The 25,149-nt window shown below is 36.8% G+C and overlaps 3 protein-coding genes across 3 annotated transcripts in view; all 3 read left to right on the plus strand.

Annotated features, from left to right (window-relative positions):
- LOC124641374 overlaps positions 1–25,149 on the plus strand; it is a 202,785-nt gene that overhangs the window by 93,206 nt on the left and 84,430 nt on the right. The window lies entirely within an intron of this gene.
- Positions 4,763–9,814, plus strand: LOC124641357. The gene is made up of 3 exons (XM_047179422.1): positions 4,763–5,296; positions 6,757–6,837; positions 7,069–9,814. Exons 1-3 carry the CDS (start codon positions 5,226–5,228, stop codon positions 9,725–9,727), a joined length of 2,811 nt encoding a protein of 936 aa, XP_047035378.1. The 5' UTR covers positions 4,763–5,225; the 3' UTR covers positions 9,728–9,814.
- Positions 11,682–13,841, plus strand: LOC124641364. Its single transcript, XM_047179434.1, has one exon. It carries the CDS (start codon positions 11,764–11,766, stop codon positions 13,546–13,548), a length of 1,785 nt encoding a protein of 594 aa, XP_047035390.1. The 5' UTR covers positions 11,682–11,763; the 3' UTR covers positions 13,549–13,841.

Raw genomic sequence — 25,149 nt, forward strand, 5'->3', positions numbered from 1 at the left:
CATATGTATATATATATACATATGTAATTTATGTATGTAATATATATATACATATGTATATATATATACATATGTAATTTGATTAGTAGAATAGTTATTAGTTGGGGTGTTCGTTTTCATAATTTTATAAATTTCATTATATTATTTTTTCATTATAATAATTTTATATTATTTTTAGATTGCGAAAGTAATCGTTTTCATTTAAAAGAGAATGTGATATTTTAATACTTCATTATTAATTTGCCTAATTCATTGACCAGCAGTTTTTGTTAGTTTATTTATTACATTTTCTATTTATAAAATGCACTGGCTGGTAATAATCGGATTAGAGGTCAAATTCTATTCATTATTATTACCCAGTTGATATTTAAAACTAAAATCATGACACAAGATTGTGATAAAACAGCATTCTTAATTTATAGAATGAATTAAAAGCCTTGAATAAAAGTAAGCTTTAAAATGGTTATCTACAAAATATATAGATGTCTTAAACAGGTCAAAAACTTCTTCAGGCAGAGTTTATGCAAATTGAAAACTTTATTTACACATATATTATTTTAATTACTTATTAACTGGTTCATTAGATTATGAACTCGTTGAGTGAAACCACTTTAAAACGGATGAATAAGAAAATATTTTATGTTTTTATCAATATTAAATAGATTATTTAATGTATTATTTTCTTTTTACAGGTAAGCTGGTGCATGATGTTACAAAAGCGAGAACAGAGGCAACAAAATTTCAAGGAATATTCAAACTAAAAATGTGGTATGTCAAAAGCTGCCTTGTGTTAATTGTTAAATACTTAGGTCCTAAGTTGGTAACCCTTCAACATTGTCTACAATCAGCGCCATCTAGTGCAGCGGCGATAGCACGCACGATGTTTTCGACCGTGGCTGGCGCCGCTCTGTTTTATCGAGCGGTGTCGCCAATCAGAAAGCAGCCTGCATTTACCGACTTTTGACAGTGACGTCTTAAATGTCACTCACATTTTTTTCTTCCCTACAATTTTTGTAAAACCTGTACCTACATGTATAAAAAATAAACGCACTAGTTACTGGAAAAATAATAAAGTAAATTCATTGAAACACATACAAGAATCCCGAACAAAATTGGACCTTCAGACCCGGATCTTCAGCAGAATCAGCATTGGCAGTCACGGTCAGGTCAATCAATCCTTTCCTTTCCCAAACCGCTACTCAATTTGTGCTAACATCGTCATTATTGTGCAAATTCCAGTCTTCGCAGCCACATGTGCAGCGGCCACATTGCCACGAGCACGACATTGCAGTTAAAACTGTAAGTACTTGATTCCTTTCTCCTGTAAATCACCAATATGACTGAAAAGGGGCAGTCCCTAGATATAGAAAGTAGTGAAGATCTTATTCGTGATTTAGTGAAAAAACGAGGTGTAGTTAAAAGAAAGTTCACATTGTTTCTCAAATATGTGCAATCTTTGGACGAGTCAAACTTAACAGCAACTCAGAAGTTAGAATTGGAGGAGCGTTATCAAAGAGATAAAATCTTGTTTGATACATTTTCTGAAATTCAAGACGAGATAGATGTGGCTGTGTCAGAGTGTCAATTAGATAAAGAATTACAGGAGAGAGAAGCGTTTCAAGACCAATATTATGCTATTGTGGCTAAATGTAAATGTGTTCTTAAAGATTCCAGTAGTCAATCCGCTCAGAGTCAAGCACAAAGTCAAAGTCGCATTAACGGTGTAAAACTACCAACTATTTCTTTACCAACCTTCGATGGTTCGTATGACCAATGGCTTGAATTTCGAGATACTTATATGTCTATTATTCACAACAGTAATAATTTAGAAAATGTGCAGAAATTTCATTACTTACGTTCCGTCCTTACGGGCAACGCCCTACAAGTCATTAAGTCGCTGGAGTTTTCAGCTGATAATTATTTAGTAGCTTGGGGTCTTTTAGAAAACAGATACAATAATAACCGTCTATTAGTTCATAATCATGTGAAGGCAATATTTTCAGCGCAGTCAATGTCTAAAGAATCAGCTGCTCAAATCCGTAAATTAATTGACACAATGTTACGTAATATTCGTGCACTTAAAACTTTAGGAGAACCCACTGATACATGGGATACATTAATTATTCACATAATAGTTTCAAAACTAGATTCGTCAACTGAGCGTGAGTGGGAACTTCATAAAAGTAATTCCACGAACAGTTCTGTCGATAAAAAAATGTTGCTGTCAGATTTATTAACATTTCTGAAAGATCGAGCTGATTTTCTAGAAACTGTGAAGCCTTCGCAGAATAAGCCAGCCACGATAGACAATAATAATAATACTCACACAAAGAAGTCGTTATCAGTAAAATCACACAGTTATGTTGCAACACAAAAGGATAGCAAAAGGTCAAACAATTCAAAACGTTACAAATGTAATATGTGTGGTTCCAATCATCCCATTTATTCATGTGAAGAGTTCCTTAATTTATCGCTTCGGGATAAACTACGTATCATTGAAGAAAAAGGTTTATGTGTTAATTGTTTACGCATAGGTCACGCAGTTAACGAATGTTGGTTCGGACCGTGCAAGCATTGTAATAAGAAGCATAACACATTAATTCACGACCATTCAGTAAACACTTGTACATCATCAGCAGTGGCGCATATCACACAAAAGTCTCACCCTGAACCTAGTACAAGTGACGCACACACGCAGTTAGCTCACACCACTTCTCATAAAACACACACGCTTTACACAGAAGATAATAATATCAATACACACTATTATCAAAACCCGGTATTATTGTCAACTGCTTTAGTGGAAGTGGCGGACGAGCATAACGTATATCACACAGCACGTGCTCTTCTGGATAACGGAAGTCAGCATTGTTTCATTGCAGAAACATTGTGTAAAAAACTTAATATTCCATTGATACAGTCCACTGTTCAAGTGAGAGGGGTAGGTAATACTGTCACTCAATCCACAAATTCTTGTAGCATTCAATTGCGATCCAAAGTAAATTCATTTAACACACGCTTTAACTGTTTAGTTTTGTCTTGTATTTCATCACACTTACCGACACTGAGTACAAAAGGTGACATAGAAATACCTGACAACATTCAACTGGCCGATCCTGAATTCTGTTCTTCCGGTGAAATACATTTGTTGATCGGGGCGGACAGGTTCTGGGATCTGCTCAGTGAGGGTTTAGTAAGATTGCCTAATGGTCCATACTTACAAAACACAAAATTTGGATGGATCATATCTGGTATTGTACACAAAAGAGTTTCACGCATTAAACAGACTCAGTGCAATTTCACACATAGTACATTAGATTCTGATCTCAAACGTTTTTGGGAACTTGAAGAGATTCCTATTAGTAGTAATAAATTCACTAAGGAAGAAATCGCATGCGAAAAATTATTTAAAGACACTACTTTACGCGTAGATAAGGGTCGTTTTTCTGTGCGCATACCGCTAAGCGAGTCAGCTGATGTACTCGGCGATACATTTACTATGGCCGAGAACCGGTTTCTTGCACTCGAACGCAAATTACTAAGAAGCGCACCGGCCTATAGAAAAATGTATATTGATTTTATAAATGAGTATTTAAGCTTGGGACACATGAGTCGCATTTCTGATTATAATAAAATTTGTTATTTTTTACCACATCACGGTGTTTACCGAGAACACAGTTCTACTACGAAGTTAAGAGTGGTGTTTGACGGAAGTGCAAAGTCAACGTCAGGTAAATCATTAAATGACATCCAACACACAGGCCCTGCGTTACACAATGACTTGTTTTCTATTTTGCTTCGATTCAGACAATTCAGATACGTAGCATCTTCTGATATTGAGAAGATGTTTCGGCAGGTAAAAATACAAGAAGACCAAAGAAATTTACAATTAATTCTTTGGAGAGAGAATCCATCCGATCCTCTCGGTGTGTACCAACTTAACACAGTAACATATGGAACTGCGTCCGCACCTTATCTTAGTATGAGGTGTTTGAAGCAACTCGCGTTGGAATGCAATGATGACGTCATCGCACAAGTCATTAATGACGACATTTTTGTAGATGATCTCGTCACTGGCCACGATGATCAAGAAACATTATTAGAGATTTGCAACAGTGTTTCTAAAGTACTAGAATCTGGATGTTTTCATCTGAGAAAGTGGGTATTTAATTCACCAGTTACACAATCAAACGTATCCGCTTTTAAGGATTTATCATTCGGTGAAAACTGTCACACTAAAACATTGGGAATGGGATGGTTTTATTCTTCTGACGAATTATACTTTGACACTAAATATAATCAAGATAAATCTCATGTTACTAAACGAATCATTCTTTCAACTATCGCACAAACATATGATCCATTAGGTTTACTTGCACCAACGGTTATTACTGCTAAAATCATACTACAAAAACTGTGGTTAGCTAAATTAGACTGGGATGAACCGGTGCCTAAGTCTATTTTATCAGATTGGCAAAACTTCATTAATAAATTTCATAATTTACAGTATATTCACATTCCACGTCATGTAATAGGACAAAATACAAGTGTAATAGAATTACATATTTTTTGTGATGCTTCACAGTGTGCGTACGGAGCTTGTGCATATATACGCAGTGTTACAGATAATAATATAATAACAGTACATTTGTTATGCGCGAAGAGTCGAGTCGCCCCGGTGAAACCGGTTAGCATACCGCGCTTAGAATTATGTGGTGCATTAGTGGGTGCAAGATTGTTTAAAAAAATCGAGAAATGGGCCCCTTCTTCGAAATTTACGTTTCTAGATCGAGTTGTTTTCAGAGAAATCACCATATTTAAATCCGCAAAAAAATATATAGTATAGATACATCTTTGATGTAGTGACTTTTTTTGTTAAAAACACATTATTTAACATTTCACTCGATAAAAAAAAAAGCTGAAGTAAAGTCGATTTTGAAAGTATTTTAAGTTTTATGAGACTTGGGAGAACGCAACTTTTATGAAAATTTTACATTTCATTTACTAATCGGGTTTGACAGGGATATTATTAGATAAATTTGTAATATGGCAAATTATTTTTTTAATATAAAATAAATACGTGAAAACGGCACGCGCGCGTCGCGCGCACCGCGCCAGTGTCCTGCCGGACGTCATCAAGGGAGGACCTATGCAACTTTTGCTCGCGACCACAAATTATCGATGCCGCGCGCGTAAATAAACGTGTTGTATTATAAGTAATTAAAATGGCGAATAAAAAGAACAAAATTAAGAAAAAAAGGGTATCTGAAGTGAAGAAAATCCGAAAATGTATTGCGTAAGTACTTATTCCATAAATACGTCACAATATACCTAATTACTTCTCTACACAGACCAGTGAAGTCAGTATGACTAGAATTTTAAATCTATAATGGAAACATTCTTATACCTTTACAAAGTGCAGTTTTGCATCCTGGTCAAATTCAAGGAGGTGTAAGTAGGTACTTAGGTATGTTGTGTTTTGTTTTTATTATTACATTCTTTTATTATGTTTATGAAGATTTGAAAGAAATTGAACATGGCTATCGGTCACTACTTGTACTTACTAGGTAAGTACCCTGAGCACGGTTTATGGTCGCGCGGCACAAAATAAATAGGTACAGAAGTCAATCTACATACAAAGCGCGTTCGAGACACGCAGACATAGGTGTCTATGTGTGCGTGTTCACAGACGCGCTGTCTCAAAACGACTCAAAACAGTGCGAGCGCGGCTGCCATTATTTTACTCTTTGGCGGCTGCCGCTTGAGACACAAGACACGCGGGTCACACACAAGGTAGATAAATGTACACGCGTTGTGATACCTAACTGTAATTTGATTGTAATATTTTTAATTTTAATCACAAAAGAAAAAGTAATAATTGAGCAACAAAAAAAGTCGTATTATAATTGTTCAGTGGACGGTTTTACAACAATAAACAGTGAACTGTCGTTTTTTAGCCTGCCGGTTGATTCAGAAAGGTACCTTTAGTATGTACCTACTTATTTTGTCATATTTCGTTTTTTCGTTTAATAAACGCAGTAGGTACAATTAGGTGGGTAGGTAAGCGCCGCGGCCTCTGGCCTAATGCCGTAATAAGTTTTTCTAGTGTCGACCCAGGAAAACCTACCTACCTACCCTCAAAGATTATTACTAGTAGGAGTTGACATTTTTTGTGATCATGGCGAGAGTATGTTGTAAGGTAGACGAAATATTTTCTGTGACTAATTTGTAATTAAAAATAATCCATTACATACCTACGGTGATTCTGTTTATTAGGTAATTTCGTATTATTCTGAAATACTGTCAAAACATTTTAAAACAGAAGTTTTTTATACACCGTGACTTTTTAGTCGTCTTACAACGTCAGCCCACTTCATGTATCCGAAGAGTAGAAAACGTTAATAATAAAAAATAGGTATGTATTTATGAGATCTGAATAATTTAAATAAAAAAATATTACGCATGACGGTCCAAAGCTTGTATCAATGAAGCGGCGCCGGCGACGGCGCGCGTCTCGGCTCCATTGATACAAGGCTCGGACCGCGCTCGCAACGGGGTGTGTTTGTGACTATATGAGTCATAACAATGAACAATATTTTTATTTTTAAATTATTCTAATAATATAATAAAAATATTTTTTTTTTATGAACGTGTTCTACTCATTGGAAACATGAAGTTATTAAATTATTTTTTATTATTATATTAATTCAATTATATTTTATTAAATTAGTGTTTGTTAATTTCATTTCATTCCAGTGCTCTGAGACCACGTACCGAAAAAGGTACTTTGATGTCCAAAACAAGTACCGATGGGCACTCTAAAGAAGGACAGGATGCGTAAGTACATTATATACATATTACATAATATACTATGGCGGAGCAGTGTTATCCATCCGCTACAAGTTTGACGTTATCTCCCGTCGCGCTTTAGTTTTCCTACTTATCACATGTCTTATGTATCCTATTATGGGATGTAACATGGCAGTAAATGATTTTTTGTTCAACTTTATTTCAGTGACTTTGAAACCAAATCCGTTTCATTACGTTAATGACATTCCATTGTTGCAGAAAAACTAGGGATGACGAAGATAATTCCATGATTGTTGAAACTGAAAACCATGAAGACAAACTTCAAAAGACAACTGGAAAAGACAAAGATGATTCCATTATTGTTGAAACTGAAAATCAAGAAGAGGAAGATGATTACTATAACGTTGAACCTGAAATTCAAGAAGACCAGTTCCAAACAGTGACAGGACGACGCGTTATTGATATCAATTATTTATTTAGTCAATTACAAGAAAAAGCACGTCACAACAACTTGTTCGACTGCAAACAGGAAAATTTTCAGCTAATCAGTGAAAAAAGAATTGGCTTAATTTCAGTATTTAAATTTGAATGTAATATTTGTAAACAACTTTGCTTTATAAATTCCGAAAAGACTGAGTCAAAAGTTAATGTAAATATCGCAGCCACCACTGGCATGGTAGCAACAGGGATTGGCTACTCACAATTCGAAGAGCTTTTTTCTGCAATGAACATTCCCGTATTTTCTACAAATTATTACAATCAACTCCAGGATAAAGTGTACGAATGTTGTGAAAAAACAGCAGCCGCATCGATGCAAGATGCCGCAGAAGAAGAAAAGAAATTGGCTATCGCAGAAGGTCGCACCAAAAATGGCATACCAGTAATTGATGTTTACGTGGATGCTTCTTGGTGTGCAAGATCGTATGGATCGAATTATAAAGCTGCATCTGGAACTGCAGCAATTATCGGTAGAAGAACCGGTAAAATAATTTTTCTGGCTGTAAAAAATAAATACTGCCTCGTGTGCGCCCGCGCAGAGAACAAAAATGTCGCTCCTAACGAGCACAAATGTTTTAAAAATTTCCATGGTTCGTCATGTTCAATGGAGGGCCAGATAATTGCAGAGGGTTTCAAACTTTCCATTTCCATGTATGGAATAATTTACAAAAGAATGATTGCAGACGGAGACGCCTCGACATACGCAAAAGTACTAAAAGAAAATCCATATAAAGACCAAAATATTACAGTAGAGAAAATTGAGTGCAGAAATCACATATTGAGAAATTTATGCAAAAAATTACGTAGTCTAGTTTCAGAAACAAAATACCTTTTAGCTCACCGAAAAACTTTGACAGATGTGAAAATTATGTCAATGAGGAAAGCAATAGTAAGGTCAGTTATACACCATAATAAAAATCTTAAGGACGATGCTGTAACTATCCTTCACAGTGATATAATCAATTCTGTAGCGCATGCATACGGCGATCACAGGATGTGTCAGGATTATAACTGTGACAAAGAAAAACTGTATAGCGACGGACTGAAAACCATTCGAAATTCAACATTTCTGTTCCGGATAAATTCGATTATTTCTAATGTGGCAGTAAAATCACGAAGTTTAATAGAGAACGTTAATACAAATCTTGTCGAATGTTTCAACAATGTCATTGCGAAGTTTATAGGAGGAAAGCGAATTAATTTTGCCTTGAAACGAGGCTATCAAGCACGATGTAATGCTGCGGTGGTAAAATTTAACGAAAAGTCAGCAATATCGTTTATAAAAAACACATTAAGAAATACAAATCGACCAGAAGAGGGATTAGCTGAAGTTGTGGAAAGGAAAAGAGAAGAAGCCCAGAAAAGAAAAAACAACACGGAACGTCCAGCTAAAAGGAAAATCAGGAAATTGGCAGACACGAAACCAAAACAAAATGACTATGGCCCCGCTAGTTTAGACCCAGATATGTCCCTGTCTGAACTAGAAGTAGCTAAAAAAGAATTTCTAAAAAACTTAGAAATTCTTACTGCTGACAAGGATGCGATTGAGCGCACTACAATATTACAACGAGACAGTAGCGAATGGCTAGAAATTCGAAAAAATCTTATTACTGCCTCCAATTTCGGTCCTATTTGCAAAAGGCAAGTATCAAAAGATACCGCACCATTAGTAAAAAATATTTTATATAAAACAAATTTAGGCCGTGTTGCATCCATTGCTTACGGTATTGAAAATGAGCAGCAAGCATTGCACAAGATACAACAACAAGAAAACGTATCTATTGAGCCCTGTGGTCTGTTTATAGATACAGAATTCCCATTCATTGGTGCTACGCCAGATGGGCTCATTGGAAAGGACATTCTGGTGGAAGTCAAATGTCCTTTTTCAGCATTAAAAATTGGCTTAAAAAAAGCCATAGAAGAAAATAAAGTACAAATACTAAAATTTAATAAAAAAACGCGCACTACGTCAATTAATACAAATAGTAATTGGTTTTACCAAATACAGGGACAGTTGCATGTGGCAAGACGACGGCAATGTCTACTCGGAATTTGGGCCGGAGAAAAAGAGCCAGTCCACATAGAAATGATTAAAAGAGATGACTTATTTTGGAAATCTAAAATGGAGTCCAAAATAATACGATTTTACCATAAATGCCTACTTCCTGAAATAGTGAACCCCAGACATACGCGTGGTATGAGCATAAGAAGCCTGACCCTTGAAGACAACATATCATCCGAAAATAAGGAAAATGAGGAATCGCAAGACAATCCTGATTCCCAACTCGGAGGGGAGTGCCATGAGGATTGTGGCTTTGACCCTCTTAGAGGAGACTCGCGCCTAGCATTGAGGAATGTCTCGGTCGATGAAATTGAACCTGGACCTAGCACACGACCACTAAATTTTTGTGAATTTTAATTTTTATACCTCATCATCCTCCGAGCCTTTTCCCAATCATGTTGGGGTCGGCTTCCAGTCTAACCGGATTCAGCTGAGTACCAGTGCTTTACAAGAAGCGACTGCCTATCTGACCTCCTCAACCCAGTTACCCGGGCAACCCGATACCCCTTGGTTAGACTGGTGTCAGACTTACTGGCTTCTGACTACCCGTAACGACTGCCAAGGATGTTCAATGACAGCCGGGACCTACAGTTTAACGTGCCATCCGAAACACAGCCAATGGTGTCTAAGATATACTTAGAAAGTACATACAAACTTAGAAAAGTTGCATTGGTACTTGCCTGACCTGGGATCGAACCCGCGCCCTCATACTTGAGAGGTTGGTCCTTTACCCACTAGGCCACCACGACTTTTAATTTTTATACCTCATCCTCATCCTCCGAGCCTTTTCCCAATCATGTTGGGGTCAGCTTCCAGTCTAACCGGATTCAGCTGAGTACCAGTGCTTTACAAGAAGCGACTGCCTATCTGACCTCCTCAACCCAGTTACCCGGGTAACCCGATACCCCTGGCTAGACTGGTGTCAGACTTATTGGCTTCTGACTACCCGTAACGACTGCCAAGGATGTTCAATGACAGCCGGGACCTATAGTTTAACGTGCCATCCGAATCACAGCCAATGATGTCTAAGATATACTTAGAAAGTACATACAAACTTAGAAAAGTTGCATTGGTACTTGCCTGACCTGGGATCGAACCCGCGCCCTCGTACTTGAGAGATTGGTCCTTTACCCACTAGGCCACCACGACTTTTTACTAATTAATTACTTTTTACTTTTAATTTTTATACCTATACACTTTATTTTTTTATTTTATTATATTACAATTAATCATATTAGTCTTTCATTATATTACCCACCAAATCTTCTACAACCATTCTTCAAGTTCTACAGAATGATCATCGCCTGCTTTTTCATTCACGAGACTGTTATATCAGAATACCGTGGCCGTTCGAACAACCCGCAGGAGCGACAGAACTCATTTGATGATTTTACCAAGCAGTAATAAAAAACTTAAAAAAATAAAATAAAACCGATTCCCAAAAACACTGAAAAGCAAAAAAAACTATTCTTAGGTGCATCGGTTTTTGGTTTTTCAGTGACAAGCATAGTTGTCACTATCCGCATTTGTGGAAAGTTCTCATCAATACGAATAATATAAGCCCAAACACGAGGTACCTAGTTTACATATTCAGTTGTCGAGTTCCCTCGACCTTCTCCGGTCTCCATCATCAGGTCAGCTCCAAACCTTCACAGTTGCAAAGTTATCGTCAATACAAATAATATAAGCCCAAACACGAGGTAGTTTACATATTCAGTTGTCGAGTTCCCTCGACCTTCTCTCGTCTCCATCATCAGCTCAGCTCCAAACCTTCATTGTTGCATAGTGTTATCAGACATACACCTCATTGTCAAGTTTTTAACCTATGCACGCCTACAATTTTCGAAAGTTGCCCTCAATTTCTCAGGGTTTTCATCATCAGATCCTGATCTGGTGATTATGGGACCACCTGGAAGGTGTACCCTATCAAACAAAAAAAAATTTTGCAAATCGGTCCAGGCGTCTTCGAGTAATCGGTGAACATATATGTAAAAAAAAAAAGATCCCGACGAATTGAGAACCTCCTCATTTTTGGGAAGTCGGTTAAAAAAAAATCATAGGTACATTTATAACAATATACCTAAGTGTATTAGTGTTTACAGTCAACAGTGGAGTGGACAGCACATCAAGCTACACGTTTTTGTTGCAAACAAACTATTGTTACCAGCACACCAATTATATTTGAACTACTGATTTATTTATCTATACTGTGGCGTGCTCGCCCGCCGCCATAGGTCACCAGAGTTCATATCGCGACGGCTCCTGTGCAACGCGGACGCAAGCCGTCTCGGTGCGTAAAATGCCTAAACTTTCGGAATAAGGGGCCCTTAAGATTAAACTTTGATAATGTCTATTTTTGGTCAGACTCCACGGTAGTATTAGGATGGCTTAAAATGTCGCCTAATTTATTGAAACCATTTGTACAAAATCGCATTGTAGAAATAAATGAGCTCACTGGTGACAAACAATGGTTTCACGTCGCAGGTAAACAAAACCCGGCTGACATGTTATCACGCGGAATGCACCTAGATTTACTTAAGTCGTGCGACATGTGGTGGCACGGACCCGCATTCTTACAAGTTGACAATTCGGAATGGGATCAAAACATGCGCTGTTATGACATTAATTGTGATGAATTGCCAGAATTAAAACCAGTTAAATCTACTGCACTAGTTCAGATAAATTCAGATGATTTTTTGTTTCACAGATTCTCAAGTTTTAATCGCTTGCGCCGTGTGGTAGCATACATTCTTCGTTTCACACATAATATTCGTAAACTAAAGGCAGGTGCACAGCGTTTCACAGGTTGTTTATCTGTAAACGAATTGAATAATGCAACGAGAGTTTTAACTCAAATCGCACAACAACAATCTTTTCCAGAAATTTATGATAGTTTAAAAAATAAACGTCAGTTTAAATGTTCACGTAGTATTTCTGGTTTAAATATATTTATGGACGAACATAATTTAATTAGAGTAGGAGGAAGACTTGTGAACTCTGACTCGTTTACCTATGACAAAAAACATCCATTGTTGTTGTGTAGCAGACACCTATTTACTAGACTTATTTTTGAACATCAGCACAAGGTATTATTACACGCTGGGCCGCAGTTGCTTTTAGCAACTGTTAGAGAAACATGGTGGCCTTTAAAGGGACGCAATTTAGCAAAACAAGTTGTACACAAGTGTGTAAGGTGCACACGAATGCGAGCTACGCCAATGAAAATACAAATGGGTAACTTACCTAATGAACGGCTTGTGCCAGGATATCCATTCTTACGTTGTGGTGTCGATTATGCCGGGCCATTGCTCATGCTGAATCGCGCAGGTAGAGGGGCAAAATTGACAAAGTGTTATATCTGTCTGTTTGTATGCTTTGCCACTCGCGCTATACATTTGGAGTTAGTCACGAGTCTGACTAGTGAGGCATATTTATTGGCTTTGAAACGCTTTATTTCCAGACGTGGCAAACCTATGCAGATTTTTTCTGATAATGGTAAAACATTTGTCGGAGCTTTAAAGGAATTCTCAAAATTTTTAGATACCAATGAGTCAGACATTTTGAATTATACATCCGATAACTCAATAGAATTTTCTTTTATTCCGCCATACTCGCCTCATTTTGGTGGTTTGTGGGAGGCAGGAGTCAAGTCTTGCAAATATCACTTGCGTCGTATTGTAGGCAATGCACATCTAACGTACGAGGAGTTGAGCACAGTACTAGCACAAATTGAGGCTGTCCTGAACTCCCGTCCTATATCTCCTATGTCCACAGATCCGACAGATTTGCTCCCGTTAAGTCCAGCTCATTTTTTGATTGGCCGGCCACTTACTGCGCCTGCTGACAAGAAAGACCTGACGATGACAGCCACACATCGCCTTCCACGATATGATCGCATAGAACAGATGCGACAAAACTTCTGGCGTCGGTGGGCTACGGAATATATTTCTGAGCTTCAGAAGAGGACCAAGTGGCAATCTAACCAAGACACATTACTTCCGAACACACTGGTCCTAATAAAAGAAGATCACCTTCCACCCCTGAAATGGCAACTTGGACGAGTGCAAGAGACGTTCCCAGGTCGAGATGGCCTCTCTCGTGTAGCAGTCATCAAGACGGCGACCGGAATTATCAAGAGGACGTACCCAAAACTCTGTCCACTACTACAACCACAGTAACTTCGTTGGAAGCTGGTGCTTCCAAGGCCGGGAGTATGTCTACAATCAGCGCCATCTAGTGCAGCGGCGATAGCACGCACGATGTTTTCGACCGTGGCTGGCGCCGCTCTGTTTTATCGAGCGGTGTCGCCAATCAGAAAGCAGCCTGCATTTACCGACTTTTGACAGTGACGTCTTAAATGTCACTCACATTTTTTTCTTCCCTACAATTTTTGTAAAACCTGTACCTACATGTATAAAAAATAAACGCACTAGTTACTGGAAAAATAATAAAGTAAATTCATTGAAACACATACAAGAATCCCGAACAAACATTTTATATAAAAAACTTCAACCCATCTAGGCATTATCAATAAGGCTGAAACGTGAGCCGTACACTGATAGACAGACAGTCGTTTGCATTCAATAAAAGTTTCCACTTTTAAGCCACACCAAAAAAAAAATACCTTTTAAACAATAATAAATTTGATGATATTTTTAATCCTATAACAAAGTTTCTAAACAGTAATAATAAATCCTTCAAACATTAATGGTCCTATTCTGACACCCACGCCTTTCTAAAGTTGGGATCACATTGATGTCAGGAAACTTGCGTGGGTATTGCTCATTGCTTCTATTTCTGGCATTAGAGGACAATGTTGGAGCAATTTGAGTGCCCAAATGACACCCTAAATCTATTACGCTTAATCTTAATTGAGTTAATTTATTTGGAGAAAAATAATGTTATTATTTTAGTTGTTTCTTTCTAAAAGAATTAATAAAATGTTTTGTGTGGATATTACTGAAATGTTTCTTCTTCTTCTTCCGAGCCTTTTCCCAATCATGTTGGGGTCGGCTTCCAGTCTAACTGGATTCAGCTGAGTACCAGTGCTTTACAAGAAGCGACTGCCTATCTGACCTCCTCAACCCAGTTACCCGGGCAACCCGATACCCCTTGGTTAGACTGGTGTCAGACTTACTGGCTTCTGACTACCCGTAACGACTGCCAAGGATGTTCAATGACAGCCGGGACCTACTGTTTAACGTGCCATCCGAAACACAGCCAATGGTGTCTAAGATATACTTAGAAAGTACATACAAACTTAGAAAAGTTGCATTGGTACTGAAATGTTTAAATGACAGTTTTATTGAGAAAGGATTTTGTTTTAAGTTGTTTTTTATATTTATTTTAATGGTAGATAATAAAACTGCAGTAATTATAATGTAAAAAGAATCCCTGCCTGAAATTTTACTGATACTGTACCTAGTAGATACCATATATGTATAATAGTGTTTTTACAAAAGTATTTTCATGCAAAAAGCTAGTTCAGATTTAAATTCCATTAGTTTAATTTAAATCAACGATAATAGATAGCAATTCGATAAATTAGAATTGAATATTAATTTTTACATTAACACAAAAAACAGTCCGAATACTGAAAAAGCAACCTGTTCGCTCGCAGCTAATAAATATGTTTTTGGCGTAGGTCCCGCGCAAACCTTTCAGGCCTTTCAGCGATATTGAAATGTTTGATGGATGACATGTTAACTCCGCACGAGATTGGGTATTTGGCTTGTCATATTTATTCATTTTATTTATTTATTGTTGTAACTGTTGTTGAAAGTGAAAATATATGGATGTACATATGTATATACTTTATCTTGTTTGGATATTTTTTCTACATGAAGCTTCAGTCGTAGGTAATCTATGAATGAGGCATGAGGTTATCTCAGAATTCAATTTGTAAATGTACCTACTATCAATATCAATACTAATCTGATCACTAATATTCATATTGTTTCTTTATCTGAAGATTTTGCTTCAACGAGCCAATCTCAGGAACTGCTGGACCGATTTGATAAATTCTTTCCGTTTACATATCCCATACCAGGGTGCGCGGAGTAATTCCCATGGGACACTGATGTTACTGCTGGCAAAATCTAAAGTAAATCTAGTTAAGTAACATCTCCAGCTTCTACACTCAAAATTTCATGAACATCTAAAACTAGGTACTAAGTTTCCAGACTTACAATACACCTCCTCAGTAACGTTATAATACAAACAAACAGAAGCCTTAATGTCAGTTTTAATTACATTGCCAAGCCCAGCTTCTCTTGAGGTGAGATCTAACTAGATCTAACTAATAGCAGTACTTTGATAACTTTCGTCTGGATGTGAATGAACTCTTAATGAAACAAGATGGAATACTTCATTATTTTAACTGGAATACGTTAGAATATAAAGACTGAATGGATAATGAGTGGCCATGTATTAGGTTTTGTTGGGATTTTTCTCGTGTGCAAAAAAATATGAACATATTTTTGTAATTTATGTTAAACACTTTGAAGTGTATCTGAAACCCCTCGCCGTGTCAGCCGAAAGATGTCCACTGCTGGACAAAGGCCCACGTTCACCACTTTGCTCGATCTTCAGCAACCCGCATTCACTGCTTCCTGATGGCCTGAAACCTTAACGTATTTACAGAAATGAATAGTTTACAGTATTCTTTTTGTAAAGAAGTGACACAATAAACAAAAGAGCAACAAGTTTGTGAACACAGTTTCCTACTTTTTGAACTAGTGCATTGCAAAATAGCACACCGTTGTTCTTTTATTTCTGGAAAGGAATTAGCACAACTTTACAGTTCGTTTTTGAACAGATCAATTAATGGAAACGGTAGTTGCTTGGAGCTTTATTTCAATTACATTATTATACTTGTTGGAGACTGTGATGAAAGCTATTTAAACAAAAAATAGATACTTCCCGCACCCGGATAAATAGTTATCCTTCTCAGGCTCAAGATTGTCTGGTTTTGATTGAACATTGATCAAGACAGACAGAAAGAGTTACTTGCAAATTCCCTAAAATAATTTTGCCAAACTTCAATGTTAAATCCTGCTCAAAACTTTCAGAATCGTGGCCACCATTTTATATTACAATACTAGGGCCAACGTCAGCCATTCAGCACAGGTGCTACCTACTACTCATATTTCAGAAAATACAGATTTAACTCCACAGGTTCATTGTGCACTGAAAACGAAGTTATTTGAGTATTCTATGTTGATATTATATTTGGAGAAATTAATGGACGTCCGTGCAACCTGTTGAAAAGAAGCTTTTGTAAAATATATTTAAATCTATACTAATATTATAAAGAAGAAGTTTGTTTGTTTATTTATTTATTTAACAGTTTATGTACATACACAGAATACAGATAAGAAGAAAAATAGAACAGGTAGTACAAAGGCACAGCTTATTTCATAAGAAATCTCTTCCAGCTGGCCCGTTATGAGAGAGTTAGAGTTGTTTGTAATGGATAAACTCAAAAACTACTGGACCGATTTTAAATATTCTTTCACTATTAGAAAGCTATATTATCTGCGAGTAACATAGGCTATATTTTATCCTGGTGCGGGCAGTAGCTCCCACGGGACGCGGGTGAAACAACGGGAAAACGGCTAGTGTTAGATAAAAATAATTTATGAAGAAAATTTATTTTAAGATATGCTTTGCAATTTTCTTCTAAGGGTTTTTGAGATAACGCTATGGATTCTAACATTATAAAGCTGAATAGTTTGTTTACTTGAACCCGCTAATCTCGAGAGTCAGTGGTATGTTTTGGAAAATTATTTCAGTGTTATACAGGCTGGGTATAGAAAAGTTGGTAGACTACTTTTTTCCGATGAGGGTTTCTATTAGTAATAAAAAAATTGGTTCCATAAATTCTTAACCCCTTTAACCGTCACAAAAAAATCCTCTTTATAATATTATTACCTATTCTAAGTTCCAAGGCAAGGTAAACAAACATTAATTAAACTTAGCTTTTAACTAACATTCCAAGTTGTAACTTAACGCTAATTATGAAGTATTGAATTACTTAGCAACCTTCATTGTCAGGGCCTTTTGTTAACCTTGGTTTTACTTAAGGCCGACATACATAGACGGGCTTGCAAGAAAGAACTGGGTCAGATGTGTGTCGGGATTTCAGTAAAAGGCGCCTCTACTGCCACCCAAAAATGCGAATTTGTTAATGTAACATACCATTTTTTTGACCTACACTAAGGGTCAATTCCCACTGAAAGAGCAGCGGCCGGCAGCGGCCGTAAGAGCACGGAAAATGTAAGAGCGCGGCGCGGTGCGGCGCCGCGCTCGCGCTCAATCCCTTGCAATTACGGCCGCTGCCGGCCGCTGCCGGCCGCTGCTCTTTCAGTGGGAATTGACCCTAATTATGTTGTTTTAAAATTAAAACCACAATGTATTTTCGTAAACAAAAATAAGTTTATGATAATGTTATTACATTCTCGTTTGAGTAATTATATTTGGTCAATGGAAGAGATTTAGTAAAATATGTTAAATATATCATTCTTCAGTAAAATAATTCCATTCTTTGGAAGACGGAATGAAACAGATAGGAAATACAACTCACTTTATATTGTCCTACATGAATTATGTGATGCACAGAACTACATAACAAAACAAAATGAAAAGCATTAAAGCAAGTGAAACCGGCAAAAGGTAGCAGTAAATATTTATAAGCTTTCAGTTCAATATTCATATTAAATTGTAAAATCGATTCGAAGTGCCACCGACAGGCGGTAGACTCGTAAAATATTAGATGCGATTGCAGAGACGCTTCTGTTTCGTAACTTATTGAAATATCAGGAACTTACAAGCTATAAATAAACTCTTGGAGATTTACTTTTGAAAATTTAAAGTCAAAATGATATTAATCCATCTGCTAGTAAATATGCACCTCTCAAATTATTACTACAGTATCTACAGATTCCCGTATTTAACTGATTTTATGAACTCAATGTCTTTCAAAATGGTGATTGCAGGCAATGGATAGTCATCATAAAGTATGAAGCCGATGATTTCATAGTCTTCGATGATGATCAATGAAGAACTAGTCAAGAAATAATGATTGAAGGAACGATCTAAAGTGTAGGAAAATTTTGTGAAATAGAGGTACAGTAAATGCCTTATTTGTGTTCCATGTGAATTTAATCGATCTTTCTGCCCTGTTGCCAAGTTTTTGGGGTCAGCGATATGAATTTAATCAACCAATAGCAATTAATGGGGCTACAATACAGTCGATTCGAATAGTCTAATACCCCGCAAAGTATATTGAAGAACTTAAAACACTGAATTAAAAGCGGCTTCACTTTAATTAAACTTGGTATAACTTGGTCTATTAAAGTAATTACCGTTCCGTTTAGCTGTGTCAATTTCAATTGACTTCGAGGAACTCTCAAAATCGAAGTCTACAGATAGTTACACGGGTCATAGTTTCACTAGCCGTTTTCCGCTCAGTTCAAACGATGTCGACTGGAACCGAGCAACAGGTATTTTTCCGCGCGGAATATGTCGCGCGTAGAAAAACCGAGCCGTATAGCGCGACAAAATCTACTATACTCTATCCACGGAAGCAAGAGCTAAAAGGTAAACAAAGAATGACACTTTTTCAAGATGGCGGTATAACCCGACCGATGACAAAATCACAAATACTGCGAACATTTTACACAAAAATGTGACGTTGACGTGTGAGTATAGTATAAAAGCGCAATTGTGTATTAAGCTGTCTTGTTCTCTGTATTATAATCTTAAATAGAATAACACAAGCCTTTTTACTTCACAAATACACACCATCATCATCCTCCTGCCCTGGTCACCTTGCGGGTAGCCCAAAGTGCTGGTGGAATGCCTTAGCTTTCTTAGTCGTCTCGACACCCACGGGCGAGAGATGGGGAGGTCGTATTCTAATCCGGGCGGTCACGGATGCCACACATATACACACACGAGTATTCTAAAGAAGATAAACATTAAAACACCATTTTCTATACCAATCAAGCGATTTATCGAACATTAAATCGAGAGCCTCCGGTATCGATATGGCCGTGCGGTAATCGATTTAATACTCCAATATTTACCTTTAATAGCCAATTGTGACGCTAGAGATGGGCTTTGTGGTAATTATAAACATCGATAAAGCGATCAGAAGCGATAGTTTCTATGTGATGGTTGTAGAGAGGCTCCCACGCCGTGAGTGAACGTTTTATCCATATAGTGTGGTGTGTGCTATCGATAAATTAATGGGCAAAATGTGATGGGAGATGAAGAAGGGAGTAGGTTTATGTTAAAGTAGATTTTGTATTAAAACTTTTAGTGAGTATTATATTGTCCTAAACTGACCAAAATAAGGTATAGACGATATTTATTTAAGCCTTAAGGGAATGACAATGTTCTATTGTTATGCCTATTTTCTGAAGTTAATCAAATATTTTATATTATTTTATTAGGTTATATTTTGTACTTTCAACACACGATATGACATTTATTTTGTTCGCAATGAACTGAGTATTGGTAAAATGTTAATGAATCCAATACCTAATTAATATTATTAACTCGGAACTGACACTGTGCTTTAAATAACGGCTATCTGCCATAATAACGGTATAGTGATTAAGTTTTGATTAATATGTAACTGTTATAATAATTAAATGTACCATTATTGTTTTATGGACTTCAATGTGAGAGGAATATATATTTTTATTAATGAATTACTTTTTTTGTAATGGGAGTTATATTAATTACTGAGCAAAAGAAGCCTCTCAGGATTATTAAAAGTTTCTTTATAATTACTTGTGATCAACAAGTTTAATGTTACTTATCTGCTTGCTAATATTTGTTTTATATATATTATAGTTAACTATAATATGAAATCTAGTGAAACAGAAACTAAAATAATGGATTAATATTATCATGCAGTGAATGAATAGTTCATACACCAAATATGAAACATTGCTCAAGTTTCTTACATTTTAAAGGGCTCCTTAAAATTGAATCACTCCGAGTAAAATCACTTGAAATAAATTCAACACGTTAATTTCAAACGCTCATAATTAATGAATTTTGTTTTCGTCTCAAACTCATGTGAGAACTTGGTAACTTCACACGCTTTCAGTTCGCAAAAACCGAAGTTTTTATGTTGCAATGTTCATTAATTTTCGCTATTTATTGTTTGAGATTGTTACGCTAAAAACTGAATCTTTGATGTTGTAACAGTTATTTATTAATTACTTATTTAATTACAATACAATTGCTCCTACCTGTCTATCACTATTTTTTTATCTTATTATTCTTTATTGTACACAAAGGCGAGCTTGACCCAGACTTGGGTTCTCTCTCTAACGGCAAACCTTAGAGCAATAGAGAGACGTGTTAGGGAAGAGTAAATTAGAAGTGCACAACATTAAACTAAACAAAGATGAAGCAAAACTACATAACATAGAGGTATTTTACACAAAAACTACTGGAACTTTGCAAGTATAAGTATTAACTATTAAGTAATCTGTGGATTACCACAGATTGTTATAATATTTAGAGAGATAGGTAGGCTACTTTATTTCAGACTGCTGACATGTCAGATAAACTAAATTCTTGTAAGGTGATCACATTAAAACAACAGTAGGTATGTCAAGTACCTACCTGACTGCTACCAAAACTTTTCAGTCTGCCGTTTGCATAACTGTTATAATACAAGGTCAGCAGTTAAATCTGAAATACAGGTACAAACGATGCTATTTTCGCGCGATCGATACACGGTCTGTGCCAAATACATGCATATTCAGTTTGACTTTTAACGGCCTTTGATTTAATATAAACATACAAATACGAATATAGATTTAATTTATAGATTATGTATTTAATTTATAGGTCCCTTTTGTTAATCTTGTCGTCTGTGTCTTCGTGTCTTTTCGAGCCACAAAGGGGATTCCTAACGTCGCGTCGTAGATTGTCATCTTTTTAAAAAGTAAGTAACTAACTACTAATTTTGGCCTATAACCCGCTAAAGCTTCATACGGTTACTAAGCCTTCATCCCAAACTCATGAAATCGTTTACTTATTGGTAAGTAGTTTTTGACTTTACCGCGAAGAGACAGACCAACAGATGCGACGGAGGGTTTTGTCTATAAATGTAGTAATACAAAAATATTATGCTCAAATTCTCAATTCTCTTTGTTCCATTTCTAGATTTATGATATACAAAATGTCTGAACGTCTGGTATTTAAAGTGCTCTGACCTTTTGATTTAGTTTCAATGTTTCTCTGTAGCAGTCAGGTTCGTAGCGGCCTCGTCTAGACTCAAAATAAATGGCAGCTCTAAACTTTTTTAAACCTAGGTATCAACCTTAACTTAGTGAATAAATTATATGTTAATACTTTGATAACATGTGATACGTACATAGCTTATGTTATCTATGAAGTTTTGAAGGTATTGATTTCAAAATTATAATATTCTAGTCTCTAAGGGCCGGTCCCAATACTCTTATCTGTTATTTTGTAAAACAAAAATAAGAATTTGACATAAGGCACGTCTTCTTCTTCTTTCGTGTCGATGACATGTCTTATAGTAAGACTTACACTATGTCAGCCCAATATGCCGCCACAGCGAGAGCACGGCCGGATGCGCTCATTAGGTCCTCCCGCGAGCAAATTTCAGGGCACAGTAGACATGCGATGAGGTGGGACATGGTCCGCACAGCACTCGCACCCAAGGCGCTCGTATGAGGCTAATGTCTAAATTATTTATCTATTTAATAAGCAAATCAAAAGATAATATTGAATGTTAGGTTTGGCATTAAGAAATCCTATTTTTACACTGCGGTAAATCTACAAACTAATTATGTCAATATAATTTATTCCGTGCCAATTATAAATTAAAGCGGCTAATATTACAGTTCAATGATTTCAACTTGATTGATTGCAAAAACTAGTGCTTATGACCGGTTCAAAAAACTTGTAAAACTACCGTGGTGTTTTAATATTTAAAAAGGATTTTTTTTGTTAGATCACACACTAATAAAATTTTAGACCGCGCCTTTTGCGTAGAATAACAGAGGAAGGAAAGATGAGCGGAGATGCTATAAGGCAGGTAGGTCAGGTGCCTTCTTGTAGGTCGAGTAACGTACGGTAAGCGTGATCAATTACTAGAACTAACAAATCGTTTGGGTTCTTTGTCAAATCTAGACGAATCTGTCGGAAATTAGCGGATTAAGCGGAGCTGGAATCGTTCCTCGTACCCGAATACCATTGTGGTTAAGAGATTTTGCTTTATGACATCTCCGCTAGTCATTTTGTTCTCCATGGTTAGACCACGCAGTAATCAAATTCTTTTACAACGCGCCTTTTGTGGAGGACTCTCTCAAATACATTTACATTATTACCACCTTTTAAGGTTATTACAATTTCAATAACCTCTGAGAGTAAATACTTTTTTTTATATTCATTTATATTTTTAATATATTTGACTTAAACGACCTAAAACAGCCTAAATAATAATGTCGGGACACCTTTTTCACACACGGTCGGTTAACCCCATGGTAAGTTATTTATTAACTTGTGTTATGGGTGCTAACACAACTGATAAACTACATATAGCTACATATATACATATTTATAAATACATATCATAACACCCAGACCACGGCCAACAAGCATGCTCATCACACAAATGTCGACCGAACCGGGAATCGAACCCGGGACCTCAGGTTCGGCGGTCCGGCATGATGACCATTGCGCCATCGAGGTCGTCAAACTAAAGGCTGAAGGCTATTTCTTAAATAAAACGTAATTTGTCAAAATCTGAAAATATTTTAAGAAGTAACCTCACAAGTACTAAAAAGCCTCCTTTTCTGTGCTTTTAAATTTACATAAAATGTATATAAGGTGGTTCTTTATATTCTGAAACGGTGCACGTAAAATGGTTCGTGTGGCTACTAATGTGGCCACAATTTGCTGAAATTTGCGGACTTTACGTGTTGAATTTAAAATGGAAAAATTTAAAGTTCTATAAAGATTTATTTATTTAAAGATCTTTCTAGGAGGCTGATTGACGCTTCTCGTGACCAAAATGCTGACTATTACCTCGGACAAAGGATCAGCATGGCGATCCAACGAGGTAATGCTGCCAGCCTCTTGGGCACGCTCCCAATCGAGAGCTATGGGGACGAATTTTTTGACGCTTTTTAGTTTCTTACTAGGATAGTTTGTAATGTTGATTGTAAATGTGTTTGTCTTGTAGATATCTATAGATGTAAATAACGTTTAAATGGAAAATGTATGATTATATTGTGTCTAAAAGCTTTTTGATAAACGCGTTAAATGGAGTTTTGTGAGTTTACACTGGCTGAACACATTGTGTAAGCCTTTTGTAATTAATTTATCTGTTATCGGTGCAGTTGAATGGTTCGTAATGATTGATTCTTGGCTCAGTTTTTCAATGATATGTAGTGAGAATGATCTATTCTAGTGACAATTAAGGTCCATTACATACGATAAAGGACCTTTATATGGCACAAATGGATCACAAATGGAACCAGTATTAAATCACCACAGAGTAAGCTAAATAATCTAAAGAAAAATATACTGTTATTTTTCTTAATTTTTATCCCTTCTTTAGACTAGAACTATTTATCGGCAAACTCAAATCTAGCTTTAACTAGTGGCCCGCTCCGGCTGCTTCCGGGGTATGTAGATACATAAACTAAATCTTTAATTCCCCTTGGTGTCTATCTATTCGGAGCAGTAGTTTTTGACTGTAAGAACTGCGGACACAAAGAAAACTTTATTTTGTAACATGTACACTCTGCAAAATAATTAGCTGGGCAGGCAAGTGGCTCCACCCAGCGCGGCGCGGTGGTATTAAGAGAAACATACATGTTAGTGTGCGTAAAGTTCACGCGTGTATTACTTCGCCTGTTTATTAATGTGCGTACACAACGGGTTATTGGATACAAACCTCAATAACCCGTTGTGCACGCACACACTTGCAATTTCTTTTCACTATTATGCTGATGAGAATATGAAGTTAAAAGGAGATCATTCAAGTCTCGAACATTTTGTACCCAAAAATGAAAGTGCCGGCCAGAAGAAAAAAATAGTAGATTCTTTTAGAGAATAATGCTCTGAAGATTTTTTACTATTACAAGAATTGTCTACAGTTAACCCCCAGGCTGCTATTTGACTTTAAAAATACAAATAATCCAACAATGTTTGTAGCATTACATTACGTCCCAAAACTGGAGAAGGCAGGCGCTGCCTTCAAACGATTCTTGCCTAACCTGGGAAGTCATCAAATGACCCCCCCCCCCCACCCGCTGTGGGTTAGCAGCGTGAGAGCCCACTGGGGCCCACTAGGGGTTGCTGACACCGGAGTAAAAATATCTTAGATTCTCGTCGAGGATAATGCTCTGATGATATTTTACTATTATAAGGAACGTCTACGGTTAACCCCCAGACTTCTATTTGAGTTTAAAGTGTGAGTACCGTGAATAAAAACTCTATGCTTGAATGTTACGGAAAATAACGTCCACAGTATTTTTTAACTGACCGAACGTCTACGATACCCCTCCTGCTATACCTAAGTGCCTCTAACTGATTTAAACCCATCATGTTCCTTCTGACCATTTACCAGGGTCGCGGTAACTCTTTCGAACAATCCCGTAGCCCCGGCAGGTTTTGGCCCTGGTGGGCCCCAGTGGGGTTTGCTGACTCTCTGTGGAGGGTGTGGAACAATGCACGCCGCCGACGCCTGTTGTCTCCAAGGAGACGTAGGGACG

This window comes from Helicoverpa zea, chromosome 2 (assembly GCF_022581195.2).
Source record: "Helicoverpa zea isolate HzStark_Cry1AcR chromosome 2, ilHelZeax1.1, whole genome shotgun sequence".
Taxonomy (NCBI): Eukaryota; Metazoa; Arthropoda; class Insecta; order Lepidoptera; family Noctuidae; genus Helicoverpa; species Helicoverpa zea.